This window comes from Sus scrofa, chromosome 1 (assembly GCF_000003025.6).
Source record: "Sus scrofa isolate TJ Tabasco breed Duroc chromosome 1, Sscrofa11.1, whole genome shotgun sequence".
NCBI lineage: Eukaryota > Metazoa > Chordata > Mammalia > Artiodactyla > Suidae > Sus > Sus scrofa.
Genome location: NC_010443.5, coordinates 144,285,157 through 144,303,390, shown reverse-complemented (window position 1 = coordinate 144,303,390; position 18,234 = coordinate 144,285,157). Strand labels below are relative to the sequence as shown.

Genomic DNA, 18,234 nt, shown 5'->3' with positions numbered 1-18,234 from the left:
GAAGGATCGGCCTGACCCTGGGCCCTTGGTGCTGCCCACTGCCCCCCTGGCCATGCCCAGCTCTGGCTCCCAAGCCCTCCTTGGACCCACCCTTGGGAATCAGAGCAGAGACTCCCTCCCCTCCCCGCCAGCATCAACTTCCCCAGCCTCAGACTGACCCCAGTGTCCTGGCTCCCGCTCCTTTACCACTCCCAAACCCATGGAGGCTCCCAAACCCATGGAGGCCAGAGGAATGTTCTGAGGCCAGACACAAACCCTGCCCCAGCCTCCGCTCTTGTCTAGAAAAGGCCTTCTATTTTCTCTCCGCCTAAGGAGTCACTCTAAGAAAGCTGCCTGTCCTTCATTCATTCAGTAACAGCCAGGATCACAGCTTGTCACTCACTGACAAGCTGTGAGGGTACAGGCTACACCCAGGGATTTGCTCTCTTGACTCAGAAGAACTTTCTAGTCACCCCTAAGCAGCCCACTGGCACCAGCCAAGGCCTCCACTACTCTCAGCTTCCTAACTCCCCTGGGCAGAGCATCCAAGTCCTCAGTTTCAAAGGTGCCTCCCACATGCTTTTCAGAAACACCTCCCAGGAGCTGAGCACTGTCTAACAGCAGCACTACAAGGCGCATTCTCAAGGTCATTAAGACTGTCATCAGCCTCTTTGTTACAAGGACACCTCATTTCACACACAACACACACAAGTGCTCTGCTCTGATGGCAGGAGGAGAGGGACATCTGGGCAGCGTTTCAGGGGACTGTGCCCATCCAGGAAGGTCTAGAGTGCCCCACCCCTCCGCCGAGATGCATGAGAAGTTCCCGCACAGAACCGCCCACCTCCTTGCAGTTCTCTGAGTTGGAGAAGTGGATGAGGTCGTCGTTGTACATTTCCTGGGTGTTGATGATGTCACTGTACTCCTTCTGGCTCAGGTCCTCAGGGTTGATGCCGTTGGCCCGCAGGAATTCCTGGTAGGCCACGCTGAAGGCCTGGCCGATGGACTGGGCGATCAGCTGAGCCTGTGGGGAGGGGTGCCCACTGGAGAGGAGGGCACAGCCTGCAAGGGGCCCCTGCCTGGGCTTCAATAAGGGAAGCAGCAGAGAGACCGCGGCCTGGGTCCTGAGAGAGCTATCTCCCACCCACATGCCACTGTGGGTCTCTGTGGGGGTGCTGCCTTGGACCCATCAGGGCCTGCTGCCCCCGCCCGACCCAACCCCAGCTGCCATAAGTCTTAGACATCCTAAGACTAAGAACAGATTCCAATAATGTCTGGGGATGTTATGAATTACTTGCTACCTATCATAGTTTTGCTGCTTTCACTGGTGACTACACCGTATTTGCTTTCCACCCATCTTATTCCAAACACAGACTGGAAGTGTCCTCTGGGGAGCATCACAGAGACTGTTAGCCATCCATCAAGCCTTTATCTCTCAGCAGCAATAAGACCCATCCAGCCAGGGAGGCAGGGTGTGTGGCCAGCCACTTTTGTGGGGAGGCACCAGACTGAGGCCAAGAAGCATGGGGCCTCAGGGACACCAGCACAGGGCAAATCATGGAGCAATCACTTCTTTCTATTTCAACAGGACCACATCTATGGACTCTACTGAATCTCTGACACTGCAGAGGCCTGGACATGGGGCTTATGTGCCACCTGCTGGTGCACAGATAAGGATGGCGGGAAACAAGGGCTAAGACCCAGCTCTCGGGACGAGTCAGGTGAATGGCAGCTGGGCAGTCCAAGAGAAGCAGTGGGACCCCCAGTGATCCCTCAGCCCCAGGCCACAGAGGCTCCAGTACCCATCTACCCTCTACCTCCCTGTTGCCAAAAAGGGGCCTCTGCACAGGTGCCCCCAGCAAACCTTGGGTCAACAGGACCTGCAAACAGGTGGAATCAAGGGGTTTGACCTAAAGCCCACTTCACTCTACATGCTGCACAATTCACAGGCTGCAAATGAAAAAGCCCTTGTGAAAGAAAGGGCTGGGCCGGGTAACAGAGGCCAAGGCCAGAGTCCTTCCTTTAAACAGTACCGACTGGACAGTCCTCCCCAACTGGGCCCCAAACAGTCTGCAGGAGGGAAGCCTGTGTCCACTTGCAGGACGGAGCCCTGCCCACACCCAGGAGCAGCCTCTTGGCAGTCTGGTTGCTCGCTGAAGGAGGACCAGGCATGGAGCCCTGAGGCCACCAGGTGGCACCACTGGCCCAGACCACAGCAGGGCTTGGGTTGGGGAGTTATGGAAGCTGGGGGTTGGAGCTTCTGGGAGGAAGCTGATCCAAGTGTTTGGGGTAGAGGCACAGGACACCCCAGAGAGCTGGACCTGCCTTGCCCCACTGAGGTCTAGAGTTTGCCACCACCTGCTGCCCCCAGGCTTCTGGGTCCATCTGTTCCCTGGCTGGGAAGAGTGTGTGAGAGCATCGCTCTATTCCCCTCACTCCGCCCACTGCCCACTACCTGGGGGCCGAGGCTGTCCATGCCTGGGCTCCGTGGGTTGCAGTCCAGTGTCTTCCCACCAGTTGCAAGCTGCAGTCTCCCATACCCCCATCTGCCCGGCGTCCTGGCATCCCTCCTACCCTGGCTGGGGACAGTCCCGAGCAGACTCTGGGGGAGCCTCCCCCAAGGGGCTGGCATCAGAGGTGCGCACTCAGAGGTGGCCTCTGTGTGTGGGTGAAGGAGGGGAGAGGAAGTTGCCCAGCCCCCAGGACTTTCATTTCTGCAGCTCATCCACACCAGTATCCACCTTAAAGGGGGGGAAAAAGAGACTCTGAGGGGGCCATCATGACCCTTAAGGCCACCTTCCATTTCCTCCAGGTGCTCCACTCTGCTCTCACCAGACTCTTGGATCCCTCACTCACACTAGCAACCAACTTGGGGGAGCCACCACCTGGCATCAGGGTCTGACTCTCCGGGCAGCAGCTCTGTCCCATTCACACCCCTCCCACTGGTCTTTCCCTCAAGCCGTCAAAGACCACCTGGAGCCCCATCCACTCCTGCCTTTGCTCTCAGCTTTCTCTCCCACGGAATTGAGAAACCAAGGCCACCTAAGCACTCAGGACACGGCTGGTACCTCAGGGCTCCTTCCTGCTCCCCTTACCAGACTGTCACCCTCTGCAACTTGACCTGCTTCCCACCGCACCCCACCCATCACAGCAGCCCTTCTCCAGGCCCATCACATTCCCCCAACACCAGGTCTCTGAGACCTCCTCTAGCCGTGAGGCACACAAAAATGCCTGTGCCAGTGTCCACACACGTCTGTATGTTTCATGGGGAAAGGAGCACACGTGTGCACCAGTGGGTCCACATTTAAATCTCTTCTCCTATAAATGTGTCATTGCTTGGAGTTCCTGTCGTGGCACAGTGGAAATGGATCCAACCAGGAACCATGAAGTTGCAGGTTCGATCCGTGGCCTCACTCAGTGGGTTAAGGATCTGGTGTTGCCGTGAGCTGTGGTGTAGGTCACAGATGCAGCTCGGATCCTGCATTGCTGTGGCTGTGGAGTAGGCCAACAGCTGTAGTTCCGATTAGACCCCTAGCCTGGGAACCTCCATATGCTATGGGTATGGCTCTAAAAAGCAATAAATAAATAAATAAATAAATAAATAAATAAATAAATAAATGTCATTGCTTCAAAGCACTCGTGGTTGACTTCAACTTCTTAGCAAGAAGATCACTGCCTCCACCCACCCTGCATTCAAACCCGAAAACAGTGGGACCCTTCCCATTGCTCCAGGCCCCTGACACATCCTGAAGTCCTTTGGTGAAGGAGAATGCCCTTTCCCAGTGTCCATGGAGGAGAGAGAAGTTTTTAAAACCTTAGCCTGGTGACATCATAGGAACAGATCAGTGGCTGCCTCCTGGGGCATCCTGGGTAAGATCTGCCTTTGGGGGGTGTGGGGAGCAGAGGGGTGGAGCTCCCTTCTTCAGTCCCTTTCCGCCTCTTCCAGGCTCAGAAAGATGCTCTCATCCCATTTAAGGAAAGAGTCAAAGTGTTTAGTGACTCTGCAGTATTTTAAACTTCAGAATTACAGCTGATCCTTGAACAAAACGGGAGTTAGGGATGCACACTCTTCATAGTCTAAAAAAAAAAAAAAAATCTGTGTCTACCTTATACTCAGCCCTTCATAGCTACGATTCCTCTGTGTTGCAGTTCAGGATCTGCAGATTCAGGCAACTCGGTCACATGTAGTATCTACTACTGACGAGGTCTACCCTTAAGTGGACCCACGCAGCTCAAACCCGTGTTGTCCAAGAGTCCGCTGTGTTTTCTAGCTTGTGTGGACTGAGGTGGCCGTGAGCAAAAGCAGAAGTGCCTCTCGGTTTGAAACCCTGACATGCGTGAGTGTGAACAACAAAAAAAGTCAGTCAAGGGCTATTTTGGGGAGAACGAAGTTTTTGCTAAAGGACCTTGTTAGAGAGCTCCCTCCATATATTGAACCATGCTTCCATTTTATCTTTTTCTTTTTGGCTGCGCCTACAGCATGTGGAAATTCCCAGACCAGGGATGGAAACTGAGCCACAGCAACAGTGACCAGAACCATAGCAGTGACAATGCCAGACCCTTAACCTACTGAGCCACCAGGGAACTCCTATGGTTCCATTTATCAATAGCTCTTGAAGAACTTACTTCATGAAGCAACATGGAGCTGTGTTCACAGTCTCTGCAAACTTATGGTAATGCCATTGCTTCCATTCCTGCAATGGTGCACAGGACCTCCAGCTGACACTGGGTTTCTGAAGGGCCTGGGATTTATAGCCCCAGTGGGCCTGGGCCCTCGGAAGGAACATCGCGCCTGCGCTTACTTACGTCCTCGGACTCGAACACGTGGCAGATCATCTTGTACTGCTTCCTCCCCTCCTGGGCCCCAGGGGTGGTCTCGATACAGTCCTGAGAGGCCGACCTCGGCATGCGGCGCCTGGCCATCAGCACCACGATGTTTCCGATGTCTGCGATGTAGGAGATGGTGCGCAGGGCGTGGTCCATCATGGTCTCCTGTCGGGGGAGGCACAAGGGCCACGTTATGGGGAGCAAGCCCTTAAAATAGCTGATTTGGGGGTGCTCAACCTTGACACTCCTGATTTTTGGAGCTGGACCTCTGTGCTGGGAGGGCTGTCCTGTGCACTGTAGGACTTTGAACGCATCCCTGGCCTCTACTCACCTTCTTCCCAAGTTGTGACAACCACCAAGGTCTCCAACTGTGGCCAAACATCCAGAGGGACAAAGTCCCCCCTGGGGAGAGCCATTGCCCCAGTGAACAGAGCTTTTAGGGAGGTGATCCACAGTCAAGGTGACCTGCCTTCACCTTAGCTCCAAGGCTTCCAAAGTGACAATTGTGGAGGCCTGATGCTGGGTGGAGCTCTTGGTCCTATGCAGGGAAGCTCAGCAGCCTGTCACATGCTGCGGCCCGCCTGCACCCAATCAGAGGCCATCTGTGGCTTTGGAGAGAGTGCCTTCCCTTCAAGGAGGGAGCCTGGCCCAGATAGCCTGCCACGCAGAGGAGGAAGGCTTCAGAGCTAACATTTTCCAGGGATGGGTTCATCCCAGGGAGCCCAAGCAGCCTAGGCTCAGGCCGGGATGCAGTGACATGGAGGCAGCTCGCCTGACTCTGATCCACAAGTCTTCTCAGCCTTTCAAGCCCTTCGGGCCATGGCAGGTCCATTACTCTTGATGGCTTCTGCCCTGACAGAAATTTCCACTGAGCATGGTGTCCAGGACACCTACCTAACAAGGCTGCACTCAGAGGCTCTAGGAACATAATCAGTTGGTCCTATATACCTTCTTTCTCTTTCCGCAAAAGAAAACTGGGCATTTCAGCAACCCTGCTGCCCTTTTTCCTCACAGAATCCACTTCTGCAGCAGACATGGCCCCACACTAGCCTTCCTGGAGCCGATGAGTTTTCTGGCAAGGCTGTGGAAATGGTTTATCACCACAAGAGCCACCTTCCAAGAAGGGACACAGCAGGGGGTGGCTCTTCAGCATCTCTTGATTTCTGGCCACTTTTAGAAACACCTGCTTCAACCCTCAGGTGTCAGAAATGCCCTTCTGCCCCAGCTCTGAGCTCACACCAATGACAGGGGCCCCTTCCCCACAGATGAAGGCTGTCTGCCACTTGTCTGTAGCATCCTAGGTATCCCCATCTGTTCCCACCTCCCAGACCCTCTGCCGCACTTTTCATCTTTTAGTCAAACCACTTTCCTGCCACCGCTCTCTTCCAATTCATCCTGGACTGCCTCAGAGCACGCTCTCAAGCTACTTACACTGCCCACGACTGGACAAGTCACCCCAAACACCTCAGCCAGGTGGCCAGACCACAGATCATAGAACTTTCCTGACCCAACTTCCCAGCTATGTTCTCCTTACCCCCAGTGATCCCAAAGCCCAAGGAGGGCAGGGCTCGGTCAGTTCATGTGCAGGGAGAGCCATGCCGCCCACCTCCACTAACCCTGTGCCATCTTCCCTCTCCCCACGGCCAGCTGAGAGATTCCAGGACATGCAGGAGGAAGCAGGGAATGGGCTCTCCCACGTGGGGCAGCCAATGAAATGGCAGGTTCCTTGGCCTGCCACCCCCACCAGCCCTGGCCTCCCCCCATACAGAGGGCTCCAACTCAAGACACCATAAGCAAGGAAGTGCCATCAGTATTCCATCATGGAAGGAGGAAAGAGTGATTCCACCAGACCCATTTCCCAACCGTGTGTAAAAACACCCCAAGTTCTCCCTCCCGACTCCAGGTCTATTCACGTAAGGGGGACAGGACCCAGAGGACAGTGGGACTTTGACTGCCAACCCACAGGAGGGCTGCTCCCTGCTAAGCAGTTTTAGGACCAGGTCATCAGCCCTCACGCCCCTCTGTAGGCTCCACCGAGGGGATAGGCAGAAAGGACTCTCCCTGGGCTGGGGAGCAGACCCAGGCAGAGCTGCTCCCCTGAGGAATGAGGACTTCCAAGCAGGGAACCCCATCTGTGCAGATGCACCAGTTATGCTGGGAAGGGGAGGAGATGAACAGAAAGCAAGGCTCAGGGCAGCCGACCACATAAATGCAAAGAGAGGAGAGATTACTGGGCTGGGGCATCCCAATGGGACTGGGGCTTTCCACTGGGAAGCCAGAAATGAAAACATCCTATGAATACCTCGGACAAGCAGAGGTTCAACCAGAGAAGAGGGAGGACCCTAGGCTGACCCTCGGAGACTACAAATGTGGCTGCAAGGACTGTGATGGGCTTGTCTCTCACCAAGTTGAGATGAGTGGATGCGTGTAGAGGGCCCTGTCCTGGTCCATGATGTCATCCTCTCTCTGCCCCTTCCCTGGCCTGGCACAGCTGGCCCACCCTTGGCTGTGTACCTGAGCCCTAGGTGGCCTCTGGCTTTCTTGGGACATCTGACTGAGATCAGGGGAGTGTCCCCTCCGCACCAGATCTGAGTCACCAGAAGCATGTCCCTGGGGCAGTCCACAAAGGGGTCTCTGAGGTCTCCTGTTTATAGAGACTGGGGCACCATGAGGTACCTCCAGCAGACACTGGAGGGTCTTACATGGTCCCCAGGGCAGAAGCTGTGACTCTGGGGGCCCAGCCAGCTCTCTGCAGAGTGTAAGGGCACAGAACTATGGCAGGAGCACTAGAGGTGAAAGGAGAGGAGCCCCAGGCCCTTTGGACAGACAGTAACAGAGCCCTCATTCCGTGGGAATGGGAAGGTGGGAGGTTCATGTTGTTGTGATGTGGCCAAGACTCTGGGAGAGAGCTCAAGAACTGACTTTGAGAAAGCAGAGCTGCAGGAAAAGTTCAGTGGGGCAAAGAGCTAGCATTGTGGCATGGCCCTGCTCTGTACCTGGGAGGTGGGCACCCGGCAGCAGCTGCGTCATGATGTGGCCACAATGCTGTGGCCAGTGGGATGGGAAGCCCATCCAGGTTGAAGTCCAACTTAAACAAGCAGGCAATGGAGATCCTGGCCTCTGGCTTTGTCCATTCTTGTGAGCCAATATCTTATCTGTGGGTCCTGTTCAGCCACCAGAGACTCAAAAGAAGCAAAGGATGGAGTGAAGAGTGGTGGCTGCACAGTGAGCCCTGCTCTCAGCTCCCTCACCAGCCCTCGAGAGACCTAACATGAGGCTTTCCTCTGAGAATCACCCAGGCTCCAACATGTTCAGAAACTTGTCCAAGACCTCAGGTCCTCAGAGATGGGCCCAGCTTTCGGGCCCAGCTTTCAGGCCCAGGGTTGCAGCAACTGAGGGACCATAGGCTGTGCAGAGGCAGGCTGGCACAGCAGGCCTTACGCCGTTCTCAGAACAGCTGCCCGCAGGAGGCCCTTGTCTGGCCTGGGAACCTGGGTCTCAGGAGGGCTTCTGCCATGAGACCTGATGAGAATAGCTCACGATGTGTAAGGCACCCGGCAGGCAGAGTGGTCCAGCCTGAGCCCTACTTACTTTCCAGAGTCTGGACTTTGATGCCCACAGAACAGGTGCCTGTGTAAACAGCCCTGGTGAAGACCTCAGGCGCTGATGCCCTTGAGCTTCCCCAACAGCCTACACTTCACACACACTGTCACAGCTTGTGGCTGGGAACTTAAGCTCATCCTGCGTGACCCCACAGGGGGAGGACTCCAGGTTCCCCTGAGCTCAGCCCCACGCAGCTTCTCCTTCACTGGTTTTGCTCCACATCCTGGTGCGGCAGTAAAGCACAGCCATGAGTATGGCTATATGCCAAATCCTGTGAGGCCTCTTATCAACTTCCTGAACCCAGGGTGGCCTTTGGGACCTTGACAGGCAGTGGATGAAAGATGGGGGCTAGAGAAGTGGGAGGGAGGTACTAATCCAGATGATTTGCCTACAAAAGATCAGGAAACAAAGCCCAAGGCTGTGATGTGTCCTACACCTGACCCATTGGGTGACTCCCTGAGTTCTTGCCAAGTGCAAGGCCCCATGAAGGGGGGCAGAGCAGCTGGACACAAAGATCAATGGAACGAAGCACAGGCCTAGACATGGGGACGGACCTCTGAGGAGGAAGGAGGCCTCTGCTGCCCACAGTGGGATGTGCCAAGGGCCTGGATAGCGGGCTAGGCTGGAAGGGGCTTGGCAGGAGGCATGTCATGGGGCCACTCCAGCTCTAAGACATACCTGCTGCCTCCTCTGTCTCCGAATGTCAAGTCTTCCTGCCCACTGGGCCCGAGAGGTGACAGTCAGCTCAGCCGATACCTAAGAGCCCTCCTGTGCTCCTCTCAGAGCCCAGCCATTTGCACGGTCTATATGCTGAATTGCAAATTCAAAGAAGCAGCTTCAATTCCAGGAGACAGGAAATGAAAAAACACAGGGAGGGAGTTGGGACCCTGAAGTCTACACTGTGCGATGAGGGTGGGGATGGAAAGGGGGCAGGACCCTCTGGTACTGGTCTTGAATAGGAGGCATGTATACATGAACTCTTGGATTTTAAAAACTTATTGTCCAGCTCTGTTCATTTCAAGGGCCCAGGGTCAATGCCCACACACACCCCCGCCCGCAACAATGGGTACAGCCAGCACCTGCGTCTCTGTTTCTGTGCGTCACTCCTCACGGCAAGGAACCAGGGCTCCAAAGAGATGGCTGGTTCCAGGACTGGGGCAGGGAGTGCAAAGGGGGCTCAGAACACCTCACTGTCTCAGGAAGAAGGACATGCTCAGAGACTGAAGGCAGGATGCCAGGATGACACAGGGCTCAGTAGGAGGGTCTCTGGCCACATCTGAGATAATTTGAGCACCAGAAAGAATCACAGTGGTAATGGATTATAACACAAGCTTAAAAAAAAAAAAAAAAATCCATGAGTCCACAGTGAAAAGAGAGAGAGAAAAAGAGGAGAAAAGAAAAAGCAGCTCTTCTGCACAGAAGCACCCGTCAGATGGTAGAAGTCAGAAGCATGACATAATTAGAAAATCACCATTTTGCATTTCCAATGTTGTAATCAACCCCAGCAAGGTCACAGCTGGACGCTAACACCCTCAGGCAAAGGGTGCTGGGGAACCAGCTGCCCACCCGCCTAGTGTCACCACATAGATCACTTGTCCATGGCAAGGAGTGAGGGGACCATCACCCAATGTCTCACCTATCCCCAGAGTAAGGAGGGCCCTCCCCCTCTCTTTCCATGGCTGCCTCCCTCCCTTCCACAGGGCAAGTCTCAGGCAGCAGCCCCACCGGGGCCTTCCCCCCCTCACCCCGCTATCTACCTGAACCCCTCAGCCCAAAACCTCCTCTCTGGCTGAGTGTCTGTTTCCTGTCTCTGCACAATAGCAGGCTCCTGCAGGGATGCAGGTAAAGGAAGGACGACCAGAACTGAGGTCAGACACAACCTGGGCACAGGGTCTACAGGTAGAAAATCTTAGACCCACCCCGCTGGAGCGCCGAGGGCCACCAGGATTCCCCCCTCTAGCTCCATTTCCCAGCCGGCATGCAGAGGCCTCAAGAGGCCGTTCCAGAATCCCAATGGTGCACACACAGGCCCGCCCCCTCGCCTCCCCTTCATCCTGTCTCTTCTTCATCCCTATTGCTGCTGTAGAGACCTGATCCCCAGCTTCACCCCTCCCAGCCCAGGGCTGCTGCCACCCAGCTTGCTCTGCTCCCCAGTAGGAGCTCAGGGGGAACTGTCCCGGGGACAGCCGTCTCACCCCGCCAGAGGGAAATCTGCAGCTCAACCTTGCTCTCCTGGGAGCTCCTGTACGAGATTTTAAATGACCGTCTTCCAAGGCTCACCTGTGTGTCCGCATTTAACACCTTGATCCTCTGGGTGGAGATGAAGAGGTCCACTTCGGTCAGAGTCTGGGCATCCCCCTCAGAATTCTAAGAAAGGATGGTGCAGACTGTTACAAACCTTTAAAAAGAACTAACTCAAACAAAGGCCTGCCGATCTCACTAAGGACCCTGAGCGCCCCTAGAGGGAAAAGCTCCGCGGCAGAAGCAGCCATGGGAGTCTAAAGGCAGGGCTCCTCCGAGCGCATCCTCAGCTAAGTGAGCTCTCGGGGCGTCTGCACAGGGTAGGGGAAGGCGGGAGGGGACCGCTTCCAGGAAGCCAAGCACAAGGGGGGCCGGATGCCTGGGGCTTGTGTCACAGCATGCAAAGTGCAGCCCCTCAACCCCTGGAGAAGCCTTGCCAGACCCAGTGGGTACTCAGGGTCTGTCTCCTGGAGCTACATTCTTGGACTTGAGATTCCAAGGGCCCCCAGGAAAAGAGGAACACGTTTTCAAAGAGTGTGGCTTAGCACATCCGCATTATCTTCTGGTTTAAAGCCACAGTCACGTCAAGCCCCCAGCAGCATCAGTCAGTCTTCCAAAAGCCCTAAAAGAAGCTGGGCCCCGACTGGACCACGTGCTGCCTCTCTCTAGGACCCGGCAGAAGCCGTCCCACAAACACCCGTTTAATCACCTCCTGAGTAGGTGCATCGCACGGCTGCTAGTGATGTGTAAAGGAATGTTCTGGAAGCTGAGTGCACCGCTCCGGGTCTGCCTCAAGCCAGGACTGCCTGTCACAGGTTCTAACATCTGTGGGAACCCCAGTAACTGCTGCACAGTGGTGATGAAATGCCCACTGAAGTGCTTTGGTTTGCCCACTGAAGTAAACAGTCATTTGTGGTCAGTGGGGTGCCCAGAGAAGTGTATCTTTCACTTCAAAGGAGTAGAAATTGTGATTTAATTCCTCACTAGAAAATCCGAAATCAAAATCCCCCTGCTGACTATCCCTTAAGAATTCTGAGTCGCAGAGAGGCCCCAGACTACAAAGACAAATCTGCATTTTTCTTCAGTCTTCAGGGGAAAAGGTCTTTGGGGCCCTTGGTCTACCACAGGGTGACACTGCTTTTAACTGACTATAAACAGAAGGGTCCAAACTGCTGCTGTTGAAAATGGCCTGCAGGACCGTGAAGGAACTACATTCTTCTCGGTTTTTAAGGATCAGGTTCTCGTCTACATCCACAGACTTTTAAAGGTGATATTGTGGGACTGTGCTCAAAATCTTCCTTCCAAAAAGTAAATTGGGCCAGAAGTAGAACAGGTGTGTCTGGACCTTGGTTTTAGGGACACTTTTGGAGGAAACCAGAGTTGTGATACACCTGATGGGAGAACAGGGGCAAACTCAGAGCTGACTTGGGCTCAAGCTGGGGGGAGATGGATGAGGGACAGAGAGGTCGCCCCATCAGCACCCCCTGCTGCAAGAAGGAAGAGGGGTACAGCAGCATAGGCCCTACAGAAGGACCACAAACAATGGGGACCGTAACCCTACAGTCACCAGCAAGTCAGGGGTGTGGGGACACTGCTGGGGACACGGCTCACTTAGGAAAACCCTCCCATTACTGTCTGCCTGGCCAGCTGTGGGCAGGCCAGTGAGGGGGCCCTTGGAATAAGCCTGTGCTGCTCCCTGTCCGAGAGAAGGAGCACCTTTCAGGGAGATCATCAGCTGGCCTTGGCTGGCCGCTGAAGCTGTTCTGAGCTGGGTCTGCCTGCGCCCAACCCCTCAGACGTCTCTTGACCTCAGGTCTGAGGAACAGACTGTGGTCCACACTGCCTTCCTGCTCCAGCTGCCCAGGGGGGCACCAGGTAACTGTGGGCAGGGAGCCACCTCCTTTAGGGGAAGCAAGCCCCGTCCGCTCTGCCTGGAGGCACTCAGCAGAGAGCCTGAGCAGAGAGAGATGCTCAAGTTCCTTCCTCTCCTGCAGCTGGAGGAATCAAAGGAGAGGCTGCTGGGCAAAAAGCAAACATCAGAGGGAGACCCCAGACAGATCCTCTGACCACACCGCCAGAAGGCGGGGTTCCAGGAGGGCACATCCAGACTAACTCTACTGTTTAAGCAACAAGCCGGGGCCAAGCCAGCCCCTCAGACACCAAGGACTGGCTATTTCTTACATCAGGACAATGGTTAGAATATGCTCAGTGTTTACTAAATGATGAGGCTGATGAACAAAGAGCTAGGTTAACCGGAGATTTTTAAAAGTCTCCCCATGCTCCAGAAACTTCTCAAGAAAAAGCACCTCCTGGGAAAACTGAGCTTCTCATCGTCCTGATCCAGTAAATTAAACTTAATGAGTCTTTAAATATCAGAACGATTTAATTAATTCTGTACAGGGGGCCTAGGCATGAAATGCATCACACAGTCACATCAAATGCTGCATTTAAAAATGTCTACACACAACAGCAACATCACGGCAGCAGCCATGCTCTAGCTCATGGAGACTCAAAAAAGAAAAATGAAAAAGGGCAATGAGTAAATGCTTTTGTAAGTGGGCGGTTAAAAAAAAGTGTGATTTCATTCAAAAGTCTGGCATTGGCGAAGCGGAAAAAAAGTTTGCTACATCATTTCTGTTCCTAGCCTCCCCCCGCAACGGCACAAGGCACGCCACAGAAACACAAGCACACCCCCACACCCTACACACCGCTTTCTTCTTGATTTTAGCAGCCTTTTGCATCCTCTGAGCAGCGTGAAAGAGAAAAAAAAAAACAGATGGGCACAAAGAGAAGGAAGGCACAGGAGGGCTCTTTCCATCCCACGGTCAAGACCCCAGGGGCAGCTCCCAGCCCATGGAGCACACAGGGTGATCAGAAGCATGTGGAATTACTGACCCCACCCGGGGCAACAAGGGCACCACTGAGGATGGAGAAGAGGCTGAGTGGTTGGAGCTGGGCTGGGGTCTGACGGGTGGGGAGGGCCCAGGGCTTGCTTCCCTTTCCCTCAACCACTGCACTGGGCTCAAGCCTCGAACCCCCTTTCCCTTTGCCAAAGCGATGACAGTAGGGTGAGGGGGCCAGCTGACATCCTTCCTCCCCCTCCCCCCATGTGGCCCAGAGGGGCACCTCCTTAGACCACCACACCCCTCCTTGCTGACCTGTTGGCTTTGCTGACTCGCTTTGTCCTCCCACTGCCCCGCCGCACCCACCCTTCCAAACAAGAGCTGTAAGTACCAAAGGGTTTTACTTGAGGTCAGGAATTTACATAAAACATATAATTTCTTTGTTTCCCCTTCTGTAGGCCCTTTGGCACTAAAGATATACAGACTATCAACATGGGATGGGAGGCTCCATACATACATGTTTTGGGTCTGGAATGCTTCTGAAGAGTCATATTTTAACAGTTGCATTTGGGGGTGGGGGCAGTGGCAGTTCCTCATTAATGAGCTTCATCCTCTGCGCCCCAGGCTATAGGGTCAGAGCTGGACAGAGGTCCTGTGTCACCCACTCGGCTCCAGTGGCCCCTGAACTGAACCAAGGTGCTCCTGGGCTGCCCCTACCTTGACCCGGCTGACAGCCTCCTGCGCCTGCATCATCCTGATGTTTTTGGAAGGGTTCCGCTCCGAAAGCAGCTGTGTCGACCCCAGGTAGTTGGCAGCAAAGATGATCCCATCAATGAGGTCTTCTGGCTCACAGGGCCCTGGAACTGAAGGGGGCACAGTTATCAGATTCCTGGACGACAAACGAACCAGGCATCAGGGACATCGCCTTTGTCTGCAGCCAGCAGAGGAAGCTGGGCTCCTGCCCCGTGATTCCACGGCACACTCTGCCAGTAACTGCACAAAATCAACACCCAGGCCAGGAAACTGCATGCACAGTATTAGGAGGGCAGTTCTGGGGCTCCAGGCAGCTGTCACTCAAGGCACTTGGGCTTCCAGGGGGACAGGCACGTGCTGCAATCCCAGAGGCACCCGTTCCCAAACATTTCCATGCCTGCTCCAGGGTCCTCTGGGAGCTCTGGAGGCAAATGCCCGCTGCCCTCCAGTCCTCTGCTTCTGTGCAGAGGGCTCTGCCTGCAGCCCCCTCACAAGGCCTTTCTGGCCCCTCCCATTCAATGCACCCCAGGTCCAGGCTAGGCGACATATTCCCTGCTCCATCTACTGCCTTGGAAGGTTCCATCTCCGTTCTGTTTAATATGGGAACCACTGGCCTCTGGTGGCTTTGGAATTATTGAACTGTGGTGAATGCAACATAGGAACTGAATTTTAGAATGTTACGCAATCCTAATTAATTGGCATAAATAGCCACATGTGACTACAGGTGATTCCTGTACTGGACAGACCACTGTAGGGTAGGGTCAGCAAACCTTTTCTGTAAAAGGCCAGATGCAAATGATCTTAGGCAGTGCAGTCTCTGTGCAACTAGCCACTTCTGCACCTGGAGCACAAGAGCAGGCCCAAATGTGTGTACCTGTGCAGGTCTAGCTGTGGGCCAGCAAAGCTTCAGACACAAAATCAAGTGGCCAGGGATGTGGCCCCAAGTCCACAGTCTGCCAGCCTGGGGGTCATCACTCAGCCTTCCTCTGAGGCCCATGACCACTTTTTCTTCACTGCTTGCCTCCTCCTTCCCACTGCATACCTCCAGCCAGAGTTCTTTTCTCAGAACCTTGGCCCTGGCCCTCAGGCTCCCTTCCTTCCTGAGCTGGCCTGCCTGGAGCCTCTCCAGTGTCCACAGCTGGATATGCTGTGGTTCCCTGGCCCTTAGGGCCAGCAGTCTCCTCCTGATCCTCCCCTTGGCCAGGGTCCTGTGGTCTCACCTTTGACCTACTGTTTCTGAAATCATCTACCTGCCCAGCATGGATGCCACTGTCCACCAGGTCAATCCCACCTGCTCCATGCCCTCAGCTCTCGCACCCCACATCCCCAAGGGATTCGGCAACACTCCACCCATGCTTCCTCTGGGCCTGCGGCTGGAAAAAGCCCCCAGCAAGGCAAAGTGGTTCCATTACAAATTCATGGCCTTAAATGCCCTCAGAACCCCTTGGTGACCCTCATGGGCTCCTCTGGGAAGCTCTTTCCCCCCCTCCCCCCCCTCCCCCGCCGCTGTGCAGGGCTCTTTCATACCTTTGTCCAATCCTCTTGAACTTCCGGCTGCCCCTCCCTCTCTGTCCTTGACGGCATCACCTTTTGCTCTCAAATATGCCCATGCCCCCAGGGGCATCTGACCAGCCCTCCTTCTGCTTTCCTGTGCAGCAGTGGGGCCCCCACAGGGATCTAAGGATCCCCTGCAACTCCATCCCTTCCCCTCCCTCCGTGCACTGAACAGAGTCCTATTTGGATCTCCCTGCAGCTTTTGAACATCCCCAGTCTCCCCCCACAGGGTTAAACCCTCCCTCACCACATCCCTGCCTCCAGGTGGGCCCCTCTCTCCTCCCTCTTGAAGCCAAGTGTCTAGAAAGGCCTGCCTGTCTGTGCCCATACTCCTTCCTCAGCATGTCTCGGCCTGGCTGCTATCCTCACTGCTCTGTGGACACCACAGTGCCAACAGCACCTGTAACGTCTGTGCCCTCCCATCCAGTAGGCCCTTCTGGTCATCATTTCACCACTGCCTCCTTCCTGAGCACGTGTCCTTGGCTATGGTCTCCTCCTCCCTCTACGGCCATTCCATCAGGGTGGAGACCCAGCCATTGAATGCTGACATCCTTGGGATTTGGCTGCAGAAACGCCTCTCATCTGCCCACTCTCCCTGCGACACAGATGCCACAGATGCCATAGCTTCTGTGGTCCCCTACTTGCAGAGGACACCTTAGCTGTCTGAAGCCCAGCCCCACATACTCAACAGCCTGCTTGTGGCTCCCCTGGGAGGCCCCACAGGGATGTCCATCTTAACACGCCCAAAGTAAACCCCCACTCCCCTCCACACCAACCCAGGCACTGCCACCGCCCTTATCTCGGACAGTGACAATACCCTCTCCCAGCTACACAGGCCTTCACCCCATATACCCCCAGCCCGAGTCCAGTCCATTCTGCCACCAAACCTAACTGGAGTCTGTCCACTTCCCCCCAGTTCTGTCACCACCATCACCCCACTTCAGTCTGGATAATTAGAGTCACCTTCAACTAGCCCATGTGAATCACAATGGCCCACATGTGCGTGTGCCCCCCAAATACATACGTTAGATCCTAACCCCCAACGTAACAGGTAATGAGAGGTGGGGTCTTTAGGAGGTGACTAGGTCATGGGGGTGGAGCCCTCCTGAATGGGATTAGCGCCCTACTGAAAGAGACCCCAAAGAGCCAGCAAGCTCTCTCTCCACCGTGTGAGGACACAGCAAGAAGGCGGCCATCTACACCCCAGGAGAGGGCCCTCACCAGAAGCTGACCACACCAGCCACTGACCTTGGGCCTCCAGCCTCTAGAAATGGGAAAAACACATTTCTGTTGTTTCTAAGCCCCCCAGCCTATGATTCTCTGTTACAGCCACTAGCACTAAGACCTGGGTCTACGTCCATGCTGCTGAGAGGGCCCTTCTAGACTAGAAACCTGATCCTTTTCCCTCCCTTGCTGTGAGCCTCTCAGGACCTCCCCTGCCCTCAGGATAGGGGTTCCCACCCTCACCTGGGGTTCCCACTCTTAGGTGTATGCATGTGGGGGTGGGAAAGCTTCCCTGGCCTGTTACCCCATCATCCCAGAACTCTACACACTGGGGTCCCAGCTCCTGCCCACATCCCCATCCCTGCTCCCGGGGCTCAGTGGGGGACATACTGAGCAGACTGTCACCCCGAGAATGAAGATGCAGCTTCAACGAAACAACCTCAGGCTGATACTGGGTTCGGGGCAGGTTTCTACACTTACTCTCTGAAATGTTCATTCTCTTTAAACCTCGGGAGAAGATACAGCATCTATCCAGAATTCCCCAGGGGGAAACCTACGCATTATACTTTCAATCCAACAAACCAGATCCATGGACTTGAGATTAAAGCTCCAAAATTGGTCATAACCTTTGCTGTTAGCCTTGAGGACTTACATCTAGGGCCCTCGCAGCAGACCTACACTCGGGGAAACCACAGATGCAAAAAAGCAGCGACCATCTCTTCACACCAGAGCCGAAGCTCCTGCTGATTTTATACAGCGCTTTAGAACCAGGCAAAGTATTCCAAAATTTAAAAGAAACCCAACATTAGCAATGATGGGCCCTGGCATGTCCCAGCTCAAGAATGCCCCAGGTCAGCTCCTGTCCCAATGGCACAGATTTAGAGGGTGCTAGCATCATGAGGCCACTGCCTGGGGATCCCTTTCTCCCCACTGACCCTGGAGTCCTCCCCCCACAGCCCCACCCCCACCCCGGGATGCAGCTCCTTCCCTGGGTGCTTGAGTGGCTTCCTCCAGGAATCTTGCTTTTTTTGTCTTTTTGTCTTTTTAGGGTGGGACCCGTGGCATATGGAGGTTTCCAGGCTAGAGCTACAATAGGAGCTGTAGCTGCTGGCCTACACCACAGCCACAGAAATGCCAGATCCGAGCCACATCTGGGACCTCCACCACAGCTCACAGCAAGGCCGGATCCTTAGCCCACTTAGGAAGGCCA

General features: G+C 54.8%; 1 protein-coding gene across 1 annotated transcript in view; it reads right to left on the bottom strand.

Annotated features, from left to right (window-relative positions):
- The window catches only part of APBA2 (amyloid beta precursor protein binding family A member 2), a 132,007-nt gene that overhangs the window by 11,764 nt on the left and 102,009 nt on the right, over positions 1-18,234 (bottom strand). The window contains 5 exon segments of the mRNA XM_021098805.1: positions 824-1,003; positions 4,786-4,971; positions 10,690-10,776; positions 13,359-13,394; positions 14,211-14,356. Coding sequence (XP_020954464.1) covers positions 824-1,003; positions 4,786-4,971; positions 10,690-10,776; positions 13,359-13,394; positions 14,211-14,356 — 635 coding nt within the window.